Source organism: Xenopus tropicalis, chromosome 3 (assembly GCF_000004195.4).
Source record: "Xenopus tropicalis strain Nigerian chromosome 3, UCB_Xtro_10.0, whole genome shotgun sequence".
Classification (NCBI taxonomy): Eukaryota; Metazoa; Chordata; class Amphibia; order Anura; family Pipidae; genus Xenopus; species Xenopus tropicalis.
Window position 1 is genome coordinate 100,698,894 of NC_030679.2, and position 21,404 is coordinate 100,720,297.

At 39.5% G+C, this 21,404-nt stretch overlaps 2 protein-coding genes across 4 annotated transcripts in view; one reads left to right on the plus strand and one right to left on the minus strand.

Moving 5' to 3' along the window:
• Positions 1-1,489, minus strand: c3h15orf65 (chromosome 3 C15orf65 homolog). The gene is made up of 2 exons (XM_012959601.3): positions 1,292-1,489; positions 1-419 (listed from the first exon to the last, which is right to left on the minus strand). The coding sequence occupies exons 1-2, from the start codon at positions 1,472-1,474 to the stop codon at positions 63-65; spliced, it is 540 nt and encodes a 179-aa protein (XP_012815055.1). The 5' UTR covers positions 1,475-1,489; the 3' UTR covers positions 1-62.
• ccpg1 (cell cycle progression 1) overlaps positions 1,452-21,404 on the plus strand; it is a 24,589-nt gene continuing 4,636 nt past the window's right edge. Inside the window, exons 1-8 of one of the 3 annotated variants that reach the window (XM_004912698.4) lie at positions 1,452-1,536; positions 10,698-10,768; positions 12,361-12,523; positions 12,609-12,682; positions 13,878-14,136; positions 17,812-18,057; positions 19,282-19,403; positions 20,035-20,160. In XM_004912698.4, the coding sequence (XP_004912755.1) occupies positions 10,709-10,768; positions 12,361-12,523; positions 12,609-12,682; positions 13,878-14,136; positions 17,812-18,057; positions 19,282-19,403; positions 20,035-20,160 (1,050 nt within the window). In that variant the 5' untranslated portion in view covers positions 1,452-1,536; positions 10,698-10,708. Of the gene's footprint in view, positions 1,740-10,697; positions 10,769-12,360; positions 12,524-12,608; positions 12,683-13,877; positions 14,137-17,811; positions 18,058-19,281; positions 19,404-20,034; positions 20,161-21,404 lie in introns of all 3 variants that reach the window. The other 2 variants (XM_002942453.2, XM_004912699.4) reach the window with 2 other exon arrangements.

The window sequence follows — 21,404 nt, forward strand, 5'->3', positions numbered from 1 at the left end:
TATACAGGAAATTATATTTATTGAATACATTATTTCCCATTTGCTGCACGTTTAAAAAAAAGTTATAATGTAGACTGAAGATTTGGACAGTCATGAACTCGGCTTCTGTCAATCATGGTGTTAAAAGAGTGGTTGCGATACATCCCGCATTGTCCTAGGTGTTGAGAAAATCGTTGGGACACTGGGTGGTGTGAACATGGCGCTGTTTCATAAGTAGGGCGCAACGCACCATATTCACTGGAACTTGTTTTGAACAGTATGTTTTGCTGCTTGGCCTGAAACATGTAGCTGGTGGGAATGACTGGAGTTGTCATACAGGAAAACACGGGGTTGCCAGGATTTACACATGGATGTACATTTTTGTCTTGTACTTTTTCTGCTGTTGAACCTGGAGTTGTTTGCTGAACTGAAGTCATGTTCTACAATACAAAAAAAATGATGTATTCATTAAAAAGAGAAGATCTAATGAAACTAAATGGCTGCGAAGTAGCAAGCTGAGAGGTAAAGGAGAGAGAGAGCTGGAAAAGGCCTTTAGTAATGTTCCTTTTTTTCATGATTCATGTTTTTTTGTGCTAAAACTTGAATTATTTATGAAAAAAAAGTGTGACTTTCTTGAGATTTATCAAACAAGGCTGATTTAAATAATTTATACTATATACTAGAGATAGCTGCATATGGACAGATAATACAGACCCATGCCTGATTAGGCAACTTTCCTCAGAACCTAACTAGAATGAAGCATATCCAATTAGACTTGCCAGTAAACCTGAGTAAAATGTTACCTGCTGGCTCAGTGAGTAATATTTCTGCAATGCAACACTGTGTTCCAGAGTTCAATTGTGGCTTGTTGTTTTCTGTAAGTTTGTATATTCTCCCCCTGTCTGTGTTAGTTTCCTTCCACACCCCACAAACACTAGCTTTTCTCTGTGGCACTGCTAGTACTGGCTCTTCTCTGTGGCACTGCTAGTACTGGCTCTTCTCTGTGGCACTGCTAGATCACTAGTACTGGCTCTTCTCTGTGGCACTGCTAGTACTAGCTCTTCTCTGTGGCACTGCTAGATCACTAGTACTGGCTCTTCTCTGTGGCACTGCTAGATCACTAGTACTGTTTTTTCTCTGTGGCATTGCTAGATCACTATTACTGGCTCTTCTCTGTGGTTTTGGGAACGAATAACTATAGTAATATAACAATATCGGCTAATTAGGATTAGGGTATTATAATATATATTATATATATTATATTACATATATTATAATAAAATGTCAATAAATCATCTTGTATAAGACATACCAAAATTGCAGGCCGAATACTGCGTGCTTTTTCTGGGTTCCTTGGGGCTACTGGTCCCGGTACCTCGCTAGCCAGCCAACCTGCGCTCTGTATGTTACGCTTTGCCTGGAGTTGCCGGGGCAACACAACCTCTCTGAGCTCATAACTGACAAGCCCCTCCCCTCCCACAAGCGCGCAGCCCATCCAAGCGCAATGCTAGGCGGGAAATGTATTCACTCGGAGTGAGAGAGGATGAGCAGGAAATGGTAAGGAGCTGAACTAAACTACAACTCCCGACTATCTGCGCGGCGCAGTCACGCCTCTAAACTGTAGCAGCTGGTTAGAAGACTAGTAGTGTTGTTTTGCTGAGGCGTTGCAACTGACAGTCGCAAGCAAAGCAGAAACGCTGTGAACTCGGCAGATGTAAACACGAGGTGTGGGCTCCCCAGGGCCTCCCTGCATGTCAGCGGTAAATCTCAGTCTGGTGTTTGGGCTGGGGCTTGGTGATTGTTGTGTGTGTGCAGTTTGTCATTGGCCTTTCACTGTGTGGCATCAGCGGCTGTGTGTTTCCCGGGATTCTCTCAAGTGCAGCCGGGTCTGCTCGGCCGGGTAACACTTCAGCCACTTATCCATAACTTACTACTGAGCTCTCTGCCATTTATATCAACTCAGTTATGTCTGAGCGTTACTAACCGCCCTTTATAGGTGCCCAGCGGTGAGTAGCCTTTTATATACCCTGTAAAATAACTGCATCCCATCATCATATTCAGTACAATAATAATAATAATATTGGCTGTGTGCCATTGTCACTGGTTGTCACCTGCCTGCTGAGTGTCCCTGGGAGCCTTCTGTGAATGAATTAGTGGTGGAACAGAAATAAAGGTTGTGATGGCTGAATGCGTTAGCAACTGATCTGGTGAAGGGCCAGTTTTGTTTGTATGAGGAAAGTAACAGGGCAAACTTATTATTGTAATAAACTTATTGTTATAAACTTATTATTACAAACTATTATTATTATTGAGTGTAGTAAGGTATAACTATGCCACACACCATCTCTTAACTAATTAAATCTGCATTTTTTGTTTTAACTGTAGTACTAAATCATCACACAAACCATTTGGCACATAACAGTGCAAAGTTTAATAGTTTGAAATATATATATAAATATATCTCAATGGTTTTTTCCAGTTATAACCTTCCGGGACATCAAAGGGAACAATTCAGCTTGTTCTTTCTCGATATTTAAAAAATGCTCTGTGGTTTCCTGTGTGAGATGAGCTGTAGTTTCCACCGTTTCTCCACCCTTTTTCCCTCCCGGACCTGCTGAGAATTAATGGTTAGGTGGTGCATATGACAGGCTTCACTGGCCCCAGTAGAATGTCCACTTTGGGCATTCACATTGAATTTCAGTTGTTTTAAACTATCTGCTGTGGTGATATGGAACAGCTGGCTTCCAGTTTGACTGAAGCTTCTCTGCATGTGAGCAGTGCTTAAAAAAAATTACATTTACATTATTTGCAATTTATAATTTGTATCTGATTATCCAACACATACAAATAAACTACTTCTTGGCAAAACATGTCCTATTTTATATGAGAGAGGGGTTTTGGTCTGTAGTCTGTTAGAGAGCCATGAATAGCATTTTACACCTATTTAACTTCCTGTGTAAGAACAAAACCAATTGTATTCCAGGGACTTTAAGTATCTGCTTATATCCCTGTTACTTGCCTCTATATTCATTTTGAATGGCAACCCCTACAGCAGCAGATTTATGTAAACTATTGTAGCTTTTCTCATTTTTTGTACTATTGCAGGTAAACAGTACATATATATTTAAAAACATATTAAACACTTTCATTTTTTTGTGTTATTGTTCCTTTAAGTGTGAGCTACCTACAGTTGCACCTGTACAACAGCCCTGCAAGAGTGATATTCTCTTCTCACACTTTGTTATATGGTGACTTCTAATTTACTGTAGAGGGGCCTTTAGCAAAGTCACTTTAAAAGAGAGCAGTATTTTGTCAGGTTATGTTTATATAACTCTCTGTACATAATGTTTTCAGTCATTTATAATCCGCTCCCTCCCCCATATGATTTGTACATTTTAGTCATTGCTGCATTTTCTTGCAGATCTTACAGCAGGCAACCAACAGTATGTTGCTTGCTTTTGCTCCTGGATATATTGTTGTGTGTGCAAGCTGCAGATTTCTCTTATATATAAAAAAAAAATAGAATACCCTTTTATGTACTAATGAATGTTATACCACAGTAGCTGTTCTATACAAGCATTTGGGTATTTGACATCTTTAATCAAGTTGCCACAGTGGATTTTTTAAAAGGTAAAGAACAATAGTGTTGCTAAGTGTTGATTTGGAATGCTGTGGTGTAGTGACAACACTGTACACCGCAATGCCCACAGCAGCCGTTAGCCCCTTTTTGCTGGACTCTGCACAGAAGCACATTTAATCAATATGTAAGTTGTAGGGGAAAAACTGCTGCCTCCATGAAGTAGTAGTTCTTGCAGTACCCCCTAATAAAGGAACCCACATAATATTTACAGAGGATTGGGGTTGGCGTTTTTATGAGAAATAATTTTCATTATGTAGTATAGTTTCCCTTTAATTCAGGCCTGTAAACAGTGCAGCATAGCTGTGTCACTAACCCCTCCTGTGTGCCTCTGGATCTTGTGACTTTTCAGGCGTTCCCTATGGTGCATTCATAAGAGGTGACAAGCTGCTGTTTTTGGTTATACAAGCATCCATCATACTACTGCTATCATTAGTACAGTTGTTTTTTCCTTTGCTTACACGGAAACAACCAGCTTGGTATTGGATATCATGCTTTTCTTGTTATATTACATTCTGTATAAAGCAAGCATTTCTTACACACTTTACTGTTTAACCATCTGCTTGTATCACACCAGAAAACACTTTCATTCAATGCATAGCAGTAGTTGGTGTCAGTGATAAGTATTGTGACAGCTTATTTACACTGTAATATGTTAAATGAAAAAATCCAACCCTTCCTTCCTATTTAATCTTTGCTAAACCTCTACCAATTGATCTATGGACTGCAAACATAAAGCAGTTTCATCTTACTATCAGTAGCTGTCTGGTTGCTGTGGTCCAAGTTGCCCCAGTTACCTAGCACAGTGGTTTGATGACAGACTGATAGGCATGATTGATCGACTGAAACTTAAATAGAAGAAGGTCTAGATAGAAAAATAGTTATAAGTAACAATAGCAATATAATTCTAGAGAGTTGTTGGCGAATAGGGCAATAACCCCCAACAACCAGATAGCATTATAAATCTCAACCTGTAAAGAGGCAGACGGAGAAGGTAAATAATTCAAGAACTATAAAAAAAGACCAATCTAAAAGTTGCTAAGTATAAGACGTTCTACACCGTAAGTTAACTTAAAAGTGAACTCTTTTTAACCACAAATGAGAATCGTAGTGCTCCCTGCATCTGTCAACACTGATTTAATTAAAAAAGCCTAACAGGATGTATATTTTCTTGCTAAAGCAAGAGCCTCTTATGCATTATTGCCATTTCTCTCAATAGAGAATTTGTGTGACCATGTGGAAGGTGGGGCTAGGACACATGTGTGACTACGCAGTAGATGACCTCTTATCACCCATGCTATTGTAGTGATGAACATTTTGTAAGAAATTCTAGCAGTGGATATGGTTAGTTGGAAATGGTGAATGATGTAATTCTCCAAGTTTAGCAAGATCAGGAGCAACCACATAAGTTTGCATACTATATAGAGAGATGTCATAAATATGTCAGCACATTGCTACATGCAAATCTTGCAGTATACAATAATATTAAAGATGACATATTGCATGAATGTGCTAATGCATTATGCTCATCTAAACATAGAAGGAATGTGGTTTAAAAAGTATTGTTTCAGGCTGATTTATAGAAAATTTTAAAAACCCTACTAGTCCCACCCATCTGTCCCACTTTCTCCTGCCCCCTTTCCCAGGCTGTGCAGGGGAGCCAGTGGCACATAGTACTCTGCATTGTAGAACAGAAGCCAGTCAGCAGCCGGCTAGACCTAAGTCTGTCTTTGCTTGTATGACTAAAAAGATTCAAAAAGATTCTGGGAATAAATTCCTTAAGGCTCTTAGAAAATTTCCATTTACATTGGTTTATCCTATAGGCTAAAGCTTACCCCCTTCTGATGTGCTTCTGGCAGGGACTGTTTACACACGCCCATTTAGACCTCTCATTTGAAGCACAAACAGGGACCAGAGAGGATCCATAGGGAGCTCCAAAAATGGAACATTTATATTATATATATTTATATATATATATATATTAGAATGTAATGAAGATCCGCACATCACAGGGCTTAGAGGTGATAAAGAACATTTTATTTGGAGGCTAAGTGTTCTTTATCACCTCTAAGCCCTGTGATGTGCGGATCTACATTACATTCTGAATACCTTATTTTCTAGACTGCACCCAGGCCACCAGAAAGAGGAATTAAATGTGAGTGCCTGCTACCATTGACTATTAATGAAAATAAATGTGATCCTTTATTTCTGTGAAATCGGCATGTTGGTCTGTGTAACAGAGCCCTGTATGAAAGGCCTGAGATCCGCCAGAAATGTTTCCTTTGTCAGGCATGCTTGCAATCTCTGTTATTATTCTTTATTTCAGTGTTTTTAGTAATACAAAGCAGCATTGGTCAGGCTTGTATCTGCTAGAGTTATTGTCATTTTCCTGAACAAGCTGCTGTGTGCACAATTTAGCAAAACATGTTTTACAATTTTAGACGTATATATTTCTGTATGTTGGGGCTTTCTTAGCATCTTCCAATTGCCTAGATACCTTCTTTTGATAATATTTTGTCTTGGGTGTGTGCCATAGGAGAAACGCTGCAATAGAGGGCATACAAAGGCAATTACATGTGCAAATGTGAAAAGGTGTGCATTTCCATGCTATTTACAAAAGTACTTGTGTCCATACATGGTTCTGTATACTTATGGCTTGCACCAAAATGCTTGTTACTTCTATGGTAACCATCCTTCCATCATAATATTACTGACCTGCAGGGAGTAGGTAGCAACCCAAGTTGGTTCTGCTTCTCTGAATAAGGTTCAATGTTCCAAGTACAGGGCATGTTCTCTGTTTTTGGCTCAAAAACATGGCTATTTGCTTTTATTTTGGCACTCACACTTGGGTATGTAAATTAACCTTGTTATATGCCAAAAGCAAATCAACACTAAAAGCAATGACATTGCTCCATGCCCCTTAGCCATCCAGCTCCCTGCCAAACTCTCCTCACTTATTTTCTCTCTTGTTATACTTCATGTCTTGAATGTTATACATTTCTTTTTTTTTTTATTTATTTCCCAGTTCATAGCTACGTCTTACCAATCATTTCTATCTTGTCTGAGAACCAGACCGTGCTGTCACACTAGTGTTTACTTAATTGTTTCCACAATAAATCACTGTCTGTGTGTCTTAGTGTGTCTTGTGTTTGCCTGTCTGTGTGTGTGCCTGTCTGTGCCTTCTTGTGTGTGTGTGTGTGTGTTTGCCTGTCTGTGTGTCATCTCAGTGTGTCTTGTGTGTGCGCCTGTCTGTGTGCATTCTCAGTGTGTCTTGTGTGTGTTTGTTTGTGTGTATGCCTTGTTTGAGTATGCCTGTGTGTGCCTTCTCAGTGTGTTTGTGTGTGTCTTCTCAGTGTGTTTATTTATGTGTATCTGCGGAATAATTAATAAATGAGAACAGAGCATTTTAAACAGTTGTCTATACATCACCATCTTTTAATAACATTTTAACTGTATCTAAATATCAGGAAAATATATAAACATTACACATTGTTTCATGTAGAAATATATATTTTTCTTGTGTGATAGTGCCTCTTTAATGCCCATGGTTAAAACAAGTTTTAGTACCCACAGACTCAGAATCCTGCTTTCTGGACATAGAAGCATTTAAATATTTCTGTACAGGCCTTTCCACCATTAGAAAGTGTCATTTCGTCTTTCCAAAGTCGCGCAAAGTTGCCTGCAGGAGGAAACTCTATGGGACTTTATAAGAATTAAGCAAAGTATATGTCTTTTCAACAGTGATTCCCTTTGTTTCCAGTGGAAAGGCATTTTGGATTAGTTGCCTGCAGTAGCAGAGATTTATTGCGGGCACTAGGCCTCAGAGATACCAGTGAAACAGTGTCATCAGGTGGCCAGTTTAATGAGTGCATCTTCTTGCTGTATGTTTGTTTTTCTCAGCAGGAAACATGCATTGTTTAAAAAGTGCCTAGTTTTTCAGTATAATATCCCTTTAGTGCACTGCCACTTGGAGCAGATTCTCGCCTGCAGATAAACACAGTGAGAAAGCCACCTTTAGGGCTCTGGTACACGGGGAGATTAGTCGCCCGCGGCAAAACTCCCTGCTCGCGGGCGACTAATCTCCCCGAGTTGCCTTCCCTCTGCCATCCCACCGGCGAACATGTAAGTCGCCGGCGGGATGGCAGGCGAGGCGATTTCGGGAAATCGCCGAAAAAGCCTCGCGAGTCTTTTTCGGCGATTTGCGCGAAATCGCGCCGCCGCGTCTGCCATCCCGCCGGCGACTTACATGTTCGCCGGTGGGATGGCAGAGGGAAGGCAACTCGGGGAGATTAGTCGCCCGCGAGCAGGGAGTTTTGCCGCGGGCGACTAATCTCCCCGTGTACCAGAGCCCTTAAGCTCTAAAATGTTACTGGATCCATCGCATCCACCTGGGTGCTGTCTCTCGGAGCAGATTTCTGAACAAAACTGCTTGAGAATGCAGTTTTGTGCTAAAATCTGCTCTGTTGGTTTTATACAAGTTTGAAGCCTTTAAAATAGAGTTGTAAGGCCATGTGCATCCCTTGAAAGGACTCACCTAGTGCCTGTCAGTAACAAGCTGTTTCAGTGCTGCATTAATCCAGCATTTGCCAATTAAAATGCCTATCGCTTGCCTCATGTTGATATCAATATTTGACACACATTTATGAATGTATGTATAACTTTTTTTATAAAGCGCCACAAGGGTACGCAGCGCTGTACAATCTTACAAAATACAAAATTACATACAGGGAGGACAAGTGATATAATAAATAAATACAATAAATATATATATATATGTATGTATGTATGTATGTACAGGTAATAAGTGCCATGTGGTATGAGACACAGTAGGAAGGAGGTCCCTGCCCCGTAGAGCTTACAATCTAAGTGGTTGGGTAACATACAGGCACAAACTGGAAGGTAAGAGTGCACCAGGTATGGGCATTTGCCCTTAAGCGCAGGACTGGGCAAAATAATGTTTTAGTGCTCCAGAAGGTAACAGCTGAGCTTTTTCTTAAAGAGAGTGGGTGAGTTTTCCCTACGGAGGGATTCAGGGATAGAGTTCCAGAGGTAAGGAGCAGCGAGATAGAAAGGTTTAAGACAAGAGAGCGCAGTGGGTGTGGATGGTGTAAAAAGACGGAGGCTCTGAGAGGAGCGGAGGAGACGACCAGGAACATGCAGGGAGACCAATGAAGAAATGTAGTGAAGAGCAGAGGAGTGAAGGGCTTTGAATGTTAGCAAAAGGATTTTGTAAGCTATCCTTTGCTTAACATTTATGCATTATAATCATATCATCAGGACTCACAGGGCTTCCCACTGCTGGTAAAGGACATGTTAACCCAAAAAATTGTCCCCCCACTTCCCCTTTAAAAGAAACCTAATTCTAAGCAACTTTGTGATATACTTTCATTACAAAAATTGCTTAGAATTATATTTTCTTTTATTAGGCAAAAAAATTATTTTATGGGTAGACATGTCCTTTAAAAGCAACTTCTGTTTATGAATGCTTTTATAAAATTCTTGTAAAACCAAAGTGGGATCCTTTAATTGGCTTTCTTACTTTAGGACAGGGCTAGGGGTAACTAGCACACATCCCTATGTAGCATTTATTGTATTGCATGTTCTGACATCAGTAGTAGGAAAACTTTTGGAAGGGGTAATAAGGGATAGGGTACTTGAATACATTGCAGTTCACAATACTATTAGTTTGTGCCAGCATGGTTTTATGCGTAACAGATCTTGCCAGACTAATTTAGTCGCCTTTTATGAGGAGGTGAGCAGGAACTTTGATGCTGGAATGGCAGTTGATGTCATCTACTTGGACTTTGCTAAAGCGTTTGATACAGTACCTTACAGAAGGTTAATGATCAAATTAAGGAATATTGGCCTAGAACATAATATTTGTAATTGGATAGAGAACTGGCTGAAGGATAGAGTACAAAGAGTGGTTGTAAATGGAACATTTTCTAATTGGACCAGTGTGGTTAGTGGAGTACCGCAGGGGTCAGTCCTTGGGCCTTTGCTTTTTAACTTGTTTATTAATGACCTGGAGGTGGGCATAGACAGTACTGTTTCTATTTTTGCTGATGACACTAAATTGTGCAAAACTATAAGTTCCATGCAGGATGCTGCCGCTTTGCAGAGCGATTTGACAAAATTAGATAACTGGGCAGCAAACTGGAAAATGAGGTTCAATGTTGATGAGTGCAAAGTTATGCACTTTGGTAGAAATAATATAAACGCAAACTATCTACTGAATGGTAGTGTGTTGGGGGTTTCCTTAATGGAGAAGGATCAAGGGGTTTTTGTTGATAACAAGTTGTCTAATGCCAGGCAGTGTCATTCTGTGGCTACTAAAGCAAATAAAGTGCTGTCTTGTATAAAAAAGGGCATTGACTCAAGGGATGAGAACATAATTTTGCCCCTTTATAGGTCCCTGGTAAGGCCTCATCTTGAGTATGCAGTGCAGTTTTGGGCTCCAGTCCTTAAGAAGGATATTAATGAGCTGGAGAAAGTGCAGAGACGTGCAACTAAACTGGTTAAGGGGATGGAAGATTTAAACTATGAGGTGAGACTGTCAAGGTTGGGGTTGTTTTCTCTGGAAAAGAGGCGCTTGCGAGGGGACATGATTACTCTGTACAAGTACATTAGAGGGGATTATAGGCAGTTGGGGGATGTTCTTTTTTCCCATAAAAACAATCAGCGCACCAGAGGTCACCCCTTTAGATTAGAGGAAAGGAGCTTCCATTTGAAGCAGCGTAGGTGGTTTTTCACGGTGAGGGCAGTGAGGTTATGGAATGCCCTTCCTAGTGATGTGGTAATGGCAGATTCTGTTAATGCCTTTAAGAGGGGCCTGGATGAGTTCTTGATCAATCAGAATATCCAAGGCTATTGTGATACTAATATCTACAGTTAGTACTAGTGGTTGTATATATAGTGTATGTATGTGAGTGTATAGATTGGTAGGTGTGGGTTAAGTGTGCTGGGTTTACTTGGATGGGTTGAACTTGATGGACACTGGTCTTTTTTCAACCCTATGTAACTATGTAACTATGTTTTCTTTAATCCCTTACATTATTTATTTAATTTTTTTCTCTTTTAGTGCATTGAACAATGTCTGAAAACTCAAGCGACAGCGAGTCGTCATGTGGCTGGACAATTATTAACCATGAGGTAACTTATCTAGAACTTCCAGTTAAATATAGCTTTTTTTACCCATAAATAATCAGGGCAGTTGGTTACATACTACAATAACAGAAGAATTTTTCAGTGCTTACCAAATTTTTATGCAAATATTGTACAGGTATGGGACCCGTTATCCAGAATGCTCGGGACCTGGGGTTTTCCGGATAAGGGGTCTTTCCATAATTCGGATCTCCTACCTCAAGTCTGCTAATAAAATTATTTAAACAGTAATTAAACCCAATAGAATTGTTTTGGCTCCAACAAAGATTAATTATATCTTCTTTGAGATCAAGTACAAGGTACTGCTTTATTATTAGAGAGAAAAAGGAAATCATTTTTAAAAATGTGAATTACTGTATATACTCGAGTATAAGCCTAGATTTTCGGCACCCAAAATGTGCTGAAAAAGTCACCCTCGGCTTATACTCGAGTCGGGTCCCTCTGTAATTTGTGGCCACCCACAACCAGACCCTCCAGTGCCCTGGCCTGCTCCAAAATGCATGTTCATCTACCATCCTCACCTGTCCCATTCTGCACTAGACATTGCACTTTATATTCTATATAAAATATATATAGTTTTGAAGGATTTTAACTCTGTGTTTTAGCTTGGTTGCTGATTGAGCTAAGGGGGTAGTACCCTTAAGGTATCATTGTTGATACCATATTGTTTTTGTTGACCCTCTTCTTCACTTACAGAGCTAGTTTATTGTTTTTCTGTGAAATAAATATTTAAAAACATATACCCCACTGATGCCTCATTTAATGTAATTTTATTAGTATTTATTTTGATTATTGAAACTTAGCAGTAGCTGCTGCATTTCCCACCCTAGGCTTATACTCGAGTCAATACGTTTTTCCAGTTTTCTTAGGTTAAATTAGGTACCTCGGCTTATATTCGGATCGGCTTATACTCGAGTATATACGGTACTTGATTAAAATGGAGTATATGGGAGATGGCCTTTCTGTAATTTGGAACTTTCTGGATAATGGGTTTCCGGATAAGGGGTCTGATACCTGTACATAACAAAAGGCATTAATTGTTTCCAGAGCACAAGCTTTCAGAATGCTAGGCTGTTCCTTACAGTACAGCTGAACACCTCTAGGCTAGGGTTTCAGTGTTGTGGATTATTTAAGGTGAAGACACATGGAGCTACCAGTAGCAGCTACTAGTCGTGTCTACTAAAACAGACAATGCTGATCATTTACTTATAACTGGCTCTACGTGTGTTTTAGCAGAGGAAATTCTCAGTATTGTCTATGGCAGGGTATATTTTGGCATTTAGTAGCCGTGAAAAAGTAGCTGCTACTAGTTGCTCTGTGTGTCTTCACCGATATACTTTGTTTCTTTCTCTGAGAACTGCCGGTGGGACATTTATAAAAGCACAGCTCAATATACCTCACACTTGCATGCCTTTGGCTTACATCCACTTTTGCGGCTGTTTATACTTCAGTGGTTATCTTCCTGCCCACCTGCCTGTTGGTAAATTATTATATTGTCTGCTTTGTTTCTGTTCATGATTAGAGCCAAACTTTAGCAGGATATTAATTGTGCACAATGTTTGCCATTTTCCCCATGTTAGGGATCAGATGTAGAGACACTGCACCCGCAGATTGGGGAGCCATACTATGATCTTGCATCAGTGCTACAGTCACACAGTGGGGAAGTGACCAGTGTCCTTGCTCCAGAGCAAGCAGGAGATTCTGTGCAAGAGTCACAGTATGAAGGGCTGGTGGAACAGACAGGTAAGCGCACCAGTTTGCTAACAATCCACACAAGCCACTGTAAACAAAGCCATTGAGCAGCTGTTTTTGTTGCTTTTTCTAACAGGTACCAGTAAAGGTGCTGTACCTTCTGTAGAGAGCCAGCTGCTAGCTAAGGAGGAAACTCAACCCACTCCTGAGGTACAACATGTTCGCTTTCCTGTGGGTTTCAGCATATGCTGTTTCGCTCTCACTTAAAACATTAGGTGCAACAGCTGCTGCTTTATCTTGGCTCTTTTTTTTTTTTTTTTGCTGTGTTCTGCTTCACTTTTATTTTTGTTGTTTTTGCAGAAATTTTCCCTGTATCTGATCAGAATTTGCTCAGTTTCTTCTTTGTGTGTTGAAATATTAAGAGTGGAAAGTAATTTTCTTCCTTTTTGTTTGGCTTAGCGTGCAGTTTTAAATTTATTTGTAGCCCCATGCACCCATCTGCTTGTTTGGCGAGGTTGCCAAATAAGCAGACCTTTCTGCTGATATGCCCACCTAAGGTGGGTGATATCAAATTACAGCAACAGGAATAGGACCCCTCGGAGCCAGGACCACATCAATTGGCCCTCTGGGTAATGTGTTTCTGGATGACAAACTGCAGTGGTTTTATGTTAAAATGGAGTAAGGGAAAATAGGGAAATAGAATCAGCCCAAAAGCCAAGATGTTGGTTATTTTTGGATCTTTTAAGATAACCGGTTTTTGAGTAATTCTATAAGTTAGTGAACTTACCCATGTATGGTAGATCCTCTTACAGTATTACTGCTTCATATTACATTGCTTTTTTTGTCTCCCTTGCAGAAATCAAGGCAAATAAATAAATAATCACGCACATAAATAAATAAGACATGCACACAATACATGCTATGTCACACTAGGTGACTCTTTCTGTATCACAAAATTGCTGTGTAATATGTTGGTGCTATGTAAAAAGCCTTGGCAGGGCCCTCGTTACCTCCTATCAGATATTGGTTGCATTGTGTGCAAATCTGTATGCACCCATTTATTGTACAGCACTGCAGAATATGTTGATGCTTTATAAATAGGTGATAATAGTAATAATACAATCAGAATTAAAATGCCTGTGTGTGTCTATGCAAAAACCAGTAAACATAATGTCACTGACAAATATACATATACCTACACACTTTATATGAATGTGTACAAAATAGCTTACCATTTTGGTCACCATTTCAGCTAGCAGAGTGTGATGCTGGCAACTGTCACTTAAAGTTTTTTAGATATCTGTTACTCTTCTCTATTGTTCCACATTTGGAAAAATAGTATATTTGTATATTTATATTTAGGCTAAGTTTGTCCTTTTAGTTAATTGTTGTTATCATTAAATAGGCCTCCTTGAGTCATAGTGTCGCTACAGAGCTGGAAAATGGTCTGCCAGATGAAGTACAACATAGAGAAAAAGGGGACCCGTTGGCAGATGGTCAGTGTGAGGCTGCAAGTGATGACTCTGATATTGTAACCTTGGAAGTTGAAGCTGTTGGAGCACTGGAGGAAGGAACATCCTTGGAAGAACAGGTTGAGGATACTGGAGATGTTAATATGAGTTCTTCCTTCAGTAGCCAATATACTTTTGGCCATGCAGATGCTGGTAAGTGTTTTGATATTTGTGTCCTGTGTCTGGTAACATTCACAAGATGCTTTATGCATACTTTTATGTTCTCATTCCCACAGATGCCATTCTTTCAATAACGTTTTCCAAAGCATTTTGTTGCTCTGCTCATGCCTCAGATAGTAGCTTGTGCTCACCACACAGTACATGAATGTTACAGCTCTCTATTGAAATGATAATGACACGTCTATACTCATAGCAGTATTGGTTCCCATGCATAAATAGACGGCTAAACTGGGATTTTAGCTTGACAAGACTTTTTAAGCTCACCAGGTCTAACATTCCTCCATACTATTTTGTGCTTATTGCTCGGAAGGTGTGACAAGGGGGTGAGAGAAAGGGATGGGACTTATTTTGTTTATGATTTAGGTTCAGACAGGAGCTTCCTTTCCTTTTTTTTTTTTTTGCTTAGAGTCTGTGAAACTAAGGAAGGCCCGACTTTCTGACACACTGTTGAAATACATAAAAAAAAATACCATAGGTTATATTTATAATAGAAAACCAAAACAGTTTTTTTTCTGTACAACAGATTTAAGTATTTACCTTCATCTAGTGAGTGTCAAATATCTAGGACATTACCAGAACCGGTAGTTGCCTGGAGTAAAAATGTGGTACCATGATAGTCAGTAACCAGCTTTAACATTCCACATTTGATAAAGGAACTGTTCTGAAATGTTTACTGTGGTTATTGTTTCTTTGTAACCATTGTTATTCCAAACATCTTACGTTTTTAACACACCTTTTATGATGTTTCTTATCCAGTCTTCCATGTCCAAACTACAGTTTTCTTTATCAGGTCAGGGTACTGGGCACAGAGTGGATACCATGGAGGCAGTGAGGAGGAGTCCAAAGATGTAAGGGCATGGAGCAGTGAATTGAAAAAGCATGCATCTCTTGGGCTTCTTGTACATTGTGTTCTGATCAAGTCACATATTAGACAGAACTTTACAAATGCTACCTACACCTGTTGCCTGTTGGTTAGAGCCACATCTTAGCAGGGTGTTAGGCAAGAGCTGTTGCTATATAACCCAGAAATATGCTTTTCTGTCTCTGCCATCTGTTGCAGGAAAGCAGCACGGCGGTCCTGATCTGTAGGCTTTGCAACTAGAAGGCAAAGGTTCTGAATTACAGTTCCAATAGCACCACTGATGTTCTAATGGTCCTAATGGATGGGACCAACAGAACGTTTGTATCTGATCTGAAAAGTACAGGCAACTAAGGTTTCCAGGGTTTCCTCATTCAAGCAAAGAGGCAGTGTGTGGCACCTTTCAGCTGGCACAAATGCCCCACATGTGCCATAAGCCTAATAACTGTGTCTAGCAGCAGATTGCTGTACGTCTGCATCTAAAAACCATATTCATAACTATGCAGATTCAACACCAAATATCCGGTCAGTCTAATAGATTGCAGTGGTATTTATCTATTGTAAGACATTATTGTGAGGGTTATCTATGGAATATGATACAAAGCAGAACATAGTTGCTGATCAAATTGCTGTGTGGATATATGCATGAATCCTATGTATGATTCTGTACCAACAGTCATAGTGGTTGCACATTGATATTGTGCCTGTATGGCTTATTAGATTGGCATTTAACTTGTCTGTAAAGTGTGTAATGCTGAAACTACTAACAGGAATGGATTCATACCAGGGCTGTGGAGTCGGTAGATAAATTCTCCGACTCCTCTGTTTTTAATATGCTAATGTATTTTATACATTCATACAGTCAATGAAAAGCATGCTTCATGGTCACTCAACGTGTTCTTTTATGCACTGTGTGCATTGGGCTTTATTCTTATAGCAGAGAAGTAATTAATTATGGCTGTTTGTGAATTGGGACATTTAAACTTGCTTTATTTTTTTTTTTATTCCCATTTAAATTTAGTAGGAGTCGGAGTCAGTTCATTTTTTTTCCGACTCCAGGTACCCAAAATTGACTCCACAGCCCTGATTCACACTACTGCTAGTTTTATGCACTACATTGCACCCATATAGAAAGCATTAGTAAAGGGAAAATATTGCTAATTTCTAAGCAGTGTTTGTCTTTAGTGTTGCATGAGTGGTGTCTTGCCAGAATATTCCTTCTGTGTTTGAGGGAGTTCACTTGTAACACTTGCAGTATGTTGTACTGTGCTATGTAAAACCATTTTCCCATTGTTGTACAAACATTTTTCTCTCTAGTATTTGTATTAAACATATGTAAACATTAGATTCATTTCAAGCAAGTAAAACTGGTTTAATGTTGAGTGTCATAGATTAAGTAAATGAATTTGAAATCTGAATATTACATCGGTGATGTGAACCTACAAAAAGATGATGAAGGTACAGAGTGTATAAAAACAAGGACAAAGCATCATTTCCCCCCCAGAAATTTGCCTTTTTCCCCCTCCCATTACCAGTAGAGCATAAGTGGAGGGTGATTTTTTTTTTCTTTGGGGAGGCTAAAAGATGACACACACCCATTTTTACTTAGACACAATAGGTACACTATGTATATACATTTATATGGTATTTTTGTGCTTCTCTTATTTGCTCTTCACATCCCATAAACGTATTATTTGTTCTTAATTTTTTCTTTTTCCTGCTGCCCCACATCTGCCTTTCCATAATCCATTCCTCTCAATTCCATGTTCTTTACATTTATTTGCTCCCCAGTTCCTCTTCTGTTAAACACAGTTTTCTGCCCTTTTTAATTTTTCCTATCTACTTTATCCCACCATGTTTCTTTTCCCCTTTAATGTTTTATGTTCAAACACAAAAAAATCTAAGCTACTGATCTGCTAGTGCAATGAGTGTTTAAAGATGGTGTGGGTGCTATTGGTAATCATTTAGATAGCTGCAATCACAGGTGTCAAAACCATCATGTGCGTGAACAGACCGCAAGTCTGGCTAGTTTGAACATTCCTGCCCACAGGTTAAGTATTTTCTTTCCTATCTACTAAAGCTTGCTTTTCCAATAGAGTATAGGACCTAGAAAAGGGAGTGGAACTGTGGAAGTTGGATTGGCTGAAAGGAGGTTCAAAGTTCACCCTACAGCCAATCTGATTCCCCACAGCTGTACCTGGACTTTAAAGGCAAAAGAAGCAGATGTGTAAAAGGAGCTAGTTGACCTGTTCTTACAGATGTTTAAAGTAATAAATGTATTACTCACACAATCAGCTGGCTGTAGCACCCCCTGACCCCCAGCTGCATACACATATAATATAGATTTTCTTTCTTCATTTTTTTTTTTTGCCAAGCAGGTTAGGGGAGGCTTAGCATCCCCAAATCTTGATTAAGATTCACCCATGCAGTAGAGGAAAGATTGCTACCTGACTGCAGCACCATGTATTGGTTGGAAAGTTTCTCACATACAGGTGTCCACATTCATGTCCTTTCGTTAGGCTTGGCACAAGCAGTAGGACTAGTACACAAGGGAGGGGTTAAGAAGAGATCCTCCCTGAGCCCTGCTCCTTGTGCAAGTTTCACCTTTGGTGGCATATCTACAAAGTGCACAGACTATTAATGTGCCAGTGCTTGTACTTACCACTTAGCAAATGAGCTCTCTAAAGTCATCTGTATGTGTTTGGTGTGGGTTTGCTTTTCACTTCTAGGTATTAGCACTGGCCCAGCTAATCTTTTTCATTGTTGCTAATACATATTCTTTGTCTCAGGCTTTCCTTCCCAGCATAGTGTTGATGAGTCCAGCAATGATGAAGCAAGTGATGATTCGGGTCCTTCCCTGCGGCGCAGACGTTCAAAGCGTCCAGCAGCGTCTGTATGCGAACCGGAGCATAGCCCTTCTATAAGCCAGCCTGTTGCTCCTAAACCTAGAACACTTTTTCAACTGGGAAGCCTGAACAAGTGCATTATTCTTGCTCTGGTCATAGCAATAAGCATGGGCTTTGGACATTTCTACGGTAGGTTTAACCCTTTATGTGGCAGTTGTGTTTCAAAAAACCCAGCATGCTTATGCTTTACCAATCAAAATAGATCAATATGTCTTGCTACTTCAAACTCCAAATATGAAGCTTTCCTATTTTTTTTTTTTTCTTTTTTAATGTGACGTGGCTCGTGTATAGTGTGATACCCAGTGTGCATAGGGTTACCCAACTATGTGGCATGTAGAGACCCCAAAATATAAATAGTGCAATCAAATATTCATGGCTGATATTTTGGCTTTTGGAAACTGCAATTTCTGAAGAAATTACAATAGTCTTAACTGCAAATTTCTGGTAAACGTATGTGCAGATGTAGCAAGATGTGAAATTGGAGCTCACCACAGAAAACTCATCCACTTTCTATTCATGCGGCTACTGCGCAACTTTTTTATGCACACAATTTTGTTTTTTATTCAACTGCGACTTTTTTGGCGCAACAGTGGCATATTTCTCTTGTAGCAGTGAATTTTCGTAGCAATTTTGGCGAAAAAATTACCAATGGAATTTCACAGTGAATCCATGCCTGCCGGAAATTCACTCATTATTAGTGGTGAGCTCTAATTTCACACTTTGATAATCCTGCTCATTAGTTTTTTGTTGTTTTTTTTTTTTCTATAACAAAATTACTTAAAATTGACTCAAAACATGCACTTAGCATCTAACTCGCATGTATTTAGGGTACGAAGGGCATATTGTCATACATGCGGCCGTCACTTGTCTTCTAAAGACTGCTCAACTATGTTCATGTACACACCCCAAAATGTCCATGGCTGACACTTCAGTCCCTGAAACAAAACATACTTCCTGCTTTTTTTTGTGTCACACCAGCCCAGTAATGTAAGTTGAGTGACTGATCACACGGTGTGCTTAGTGCTCACAGTAGCCTCACTGGGTAGTAAAACACCACGTGTCTGCTGTTGTGTTGTCATTGACTCTTGGGACAATTCCCTTTTCCACTGCTTTGCTCATTAACTAGGGATTTGGAACAGGACATAAGTGATTTGCCTGCATTACATGCCAGTAAAGTTCTTGTGACCCCGCAAACCTGAAAGTGCTATAGGTAGTAGAATCCCCATTCTGTGGCACATTGGGCTTTTCCAATAATTTCATTTTCATGCATTATATCCTGTGAATGCAGCCTTATGAAATATTGGTATGCCTTATCAAAATAGTAAATGAAGGCTTTACTTTGCCTTTTTTTAGGTACTGTTCAAATTCAGGAACGGCAAAAGTTAGTGGAAAAGCTGCATGAAGATGAACTGAATGATATGAAGGATGACCTCTTCCAGTGCCACAAGGATCAGGAATCAACTATAGAACAAAATGTGAGTGTAGAGTTTGTAGAGCTGGCTATTGGCTGCTGTTTATGTGGCACAATCTAACATGGAAGTCCATGGGTGGTTAGCTGCTTCATGCTTCCAAACAGTATCAGTCATTTGGTGGTCATTTTTATATGTATGAATAAGCTTCCATAAGTATTTTTGGTCTTCAATAGAGGTCATATATGCTACCTTTTATGTTTAATGTACATATTTCATCAGAAGATTGTAAGGTTTCATGTATTTAGTCAGTGCCTTGCCAGACCTGTCCTGGATATTTTTGCTGACATTAGTGACAACCCAGAGCTGGAGCGCATGCAATACTTTTGTGCTCTGGGTGATAACTTTTGCCACCAAACCTGCGGGAATCCTTGACCTTATTACCAACATACAGCTAGTGGTATGCTCCGCACCTGGTACAGCACTGTGTGGATGTACTTCCTATCTCTGCCATAACACCCCTCTGCTTGCCCTCTCTGCTTGTCTCGGCAATGTGACAAATGCTGGAAAATAGAGCATATAGCATCATTATAAATGATTAATTAATTTGGATGTATATCAAGGGGGGGGGGGTACAAAATAAAGGTTACTTTAATAGGAGTGAGAGCTTATACTCTTGCTGTTAAAACTTTTATAGGAAGTAGTTGAGCAACTAACAGAAGACCTAGAAGAGAGACAAGATATGGTGTCATCTCTCAAGGGCGTAATGGATAAAATTACAAAAGAGAACCAACTGCTTAGGCAGAAACACACTGAGTTACAGGTAACATTTGTATGTTTTCATCCAAGCTTTCTGTTTGTAGTACGGTTGCCTATTCCCTGTTCTGTCCAATTCCTAATATAAATATGGTAGCAAGGTTCACGTACATGCTTGCAGAGGGTGTCATTCACTATATTCACTATAACAAGAACCCACCAGTGCTAGGATTTATACCTCTAAGCTGATTCACTTAATAAATCATTTATTTGTGCATACGGAGTCAGTGAGTGCTACTGAATTATTTACAAAGCAGCATGCAAATAATTCATTGGTTCTTGGCATGTTACATCTCTTAAGGGACGGTTATAGTTAGAAATACATGCAATCAAAAGTAAAATCCTATTATACACCAAAAAGCCATGAAGATTAATGTGAAATTGGTACAGTTATTCACATAAAGTAGTGTTGCTATAAAAAAAAAAACAAAAACCTCACATTCTGTCAAGTTGAATAGCAGTAGCCTGTTACATTACATATCATTCTGTGAGGGAGCGTTAAGACATAGATCATGCATTTTATCCTGGGCCAACTACATCGAGGAGATAATGATCTACAGGGTATTTGTTTAAACACTTAGATTATAAAGATGGAAATATACCGGGATTTAAAGGGTCCTCTAACCAAAAACCTATTTTTTTTTTTTTGGCCTTTTAAAAGAAAATATAACTAAAGGTGACCATATATGGGCAGATTTCAGATTTGGCACCTTGTGTCTGTGTATGGAGCCCTCGAACAGGCCTCCCTGACTGATATCTGCCATCAGACAGGCTTCATTTTTCATCAGATTGGGGACTTTATCAGCTCATTGTTGCGGTCCTCAACTTTTCCTATCCCCTTTATTGCAATGCAATCGTTTGGCCCTAGGGCAAATCGGGGGAAAGATTTGCTCGTTTGGCGACCTCACCAAGCAAGCAAATATTACTGTGTATGGCCACCTTAAGCCACTTTCCATTATACATACATTAAACATTTAAAAAGTTATATAAAGGTATGCATAAATGTAATTTGCAACTGAAGGCTATCTGTGCCATCCCTTTTAGTTTAAGGGTCAGGGCTCCTCCAGGTCTGTTAATGAGTTGTCTAACAACATTGTTCCTTGAGTCAAAGCCAGGAATACAGTAAATTTAAATGTCCAAACACGCACTGCTTTCACTTACAATTACATTTACATATGATCTTAAATTGAGTCAACATTTTTTTTAACTGTAAAGGTATGGGACCTGTAATCACTCTTGACCTTGGGTTTT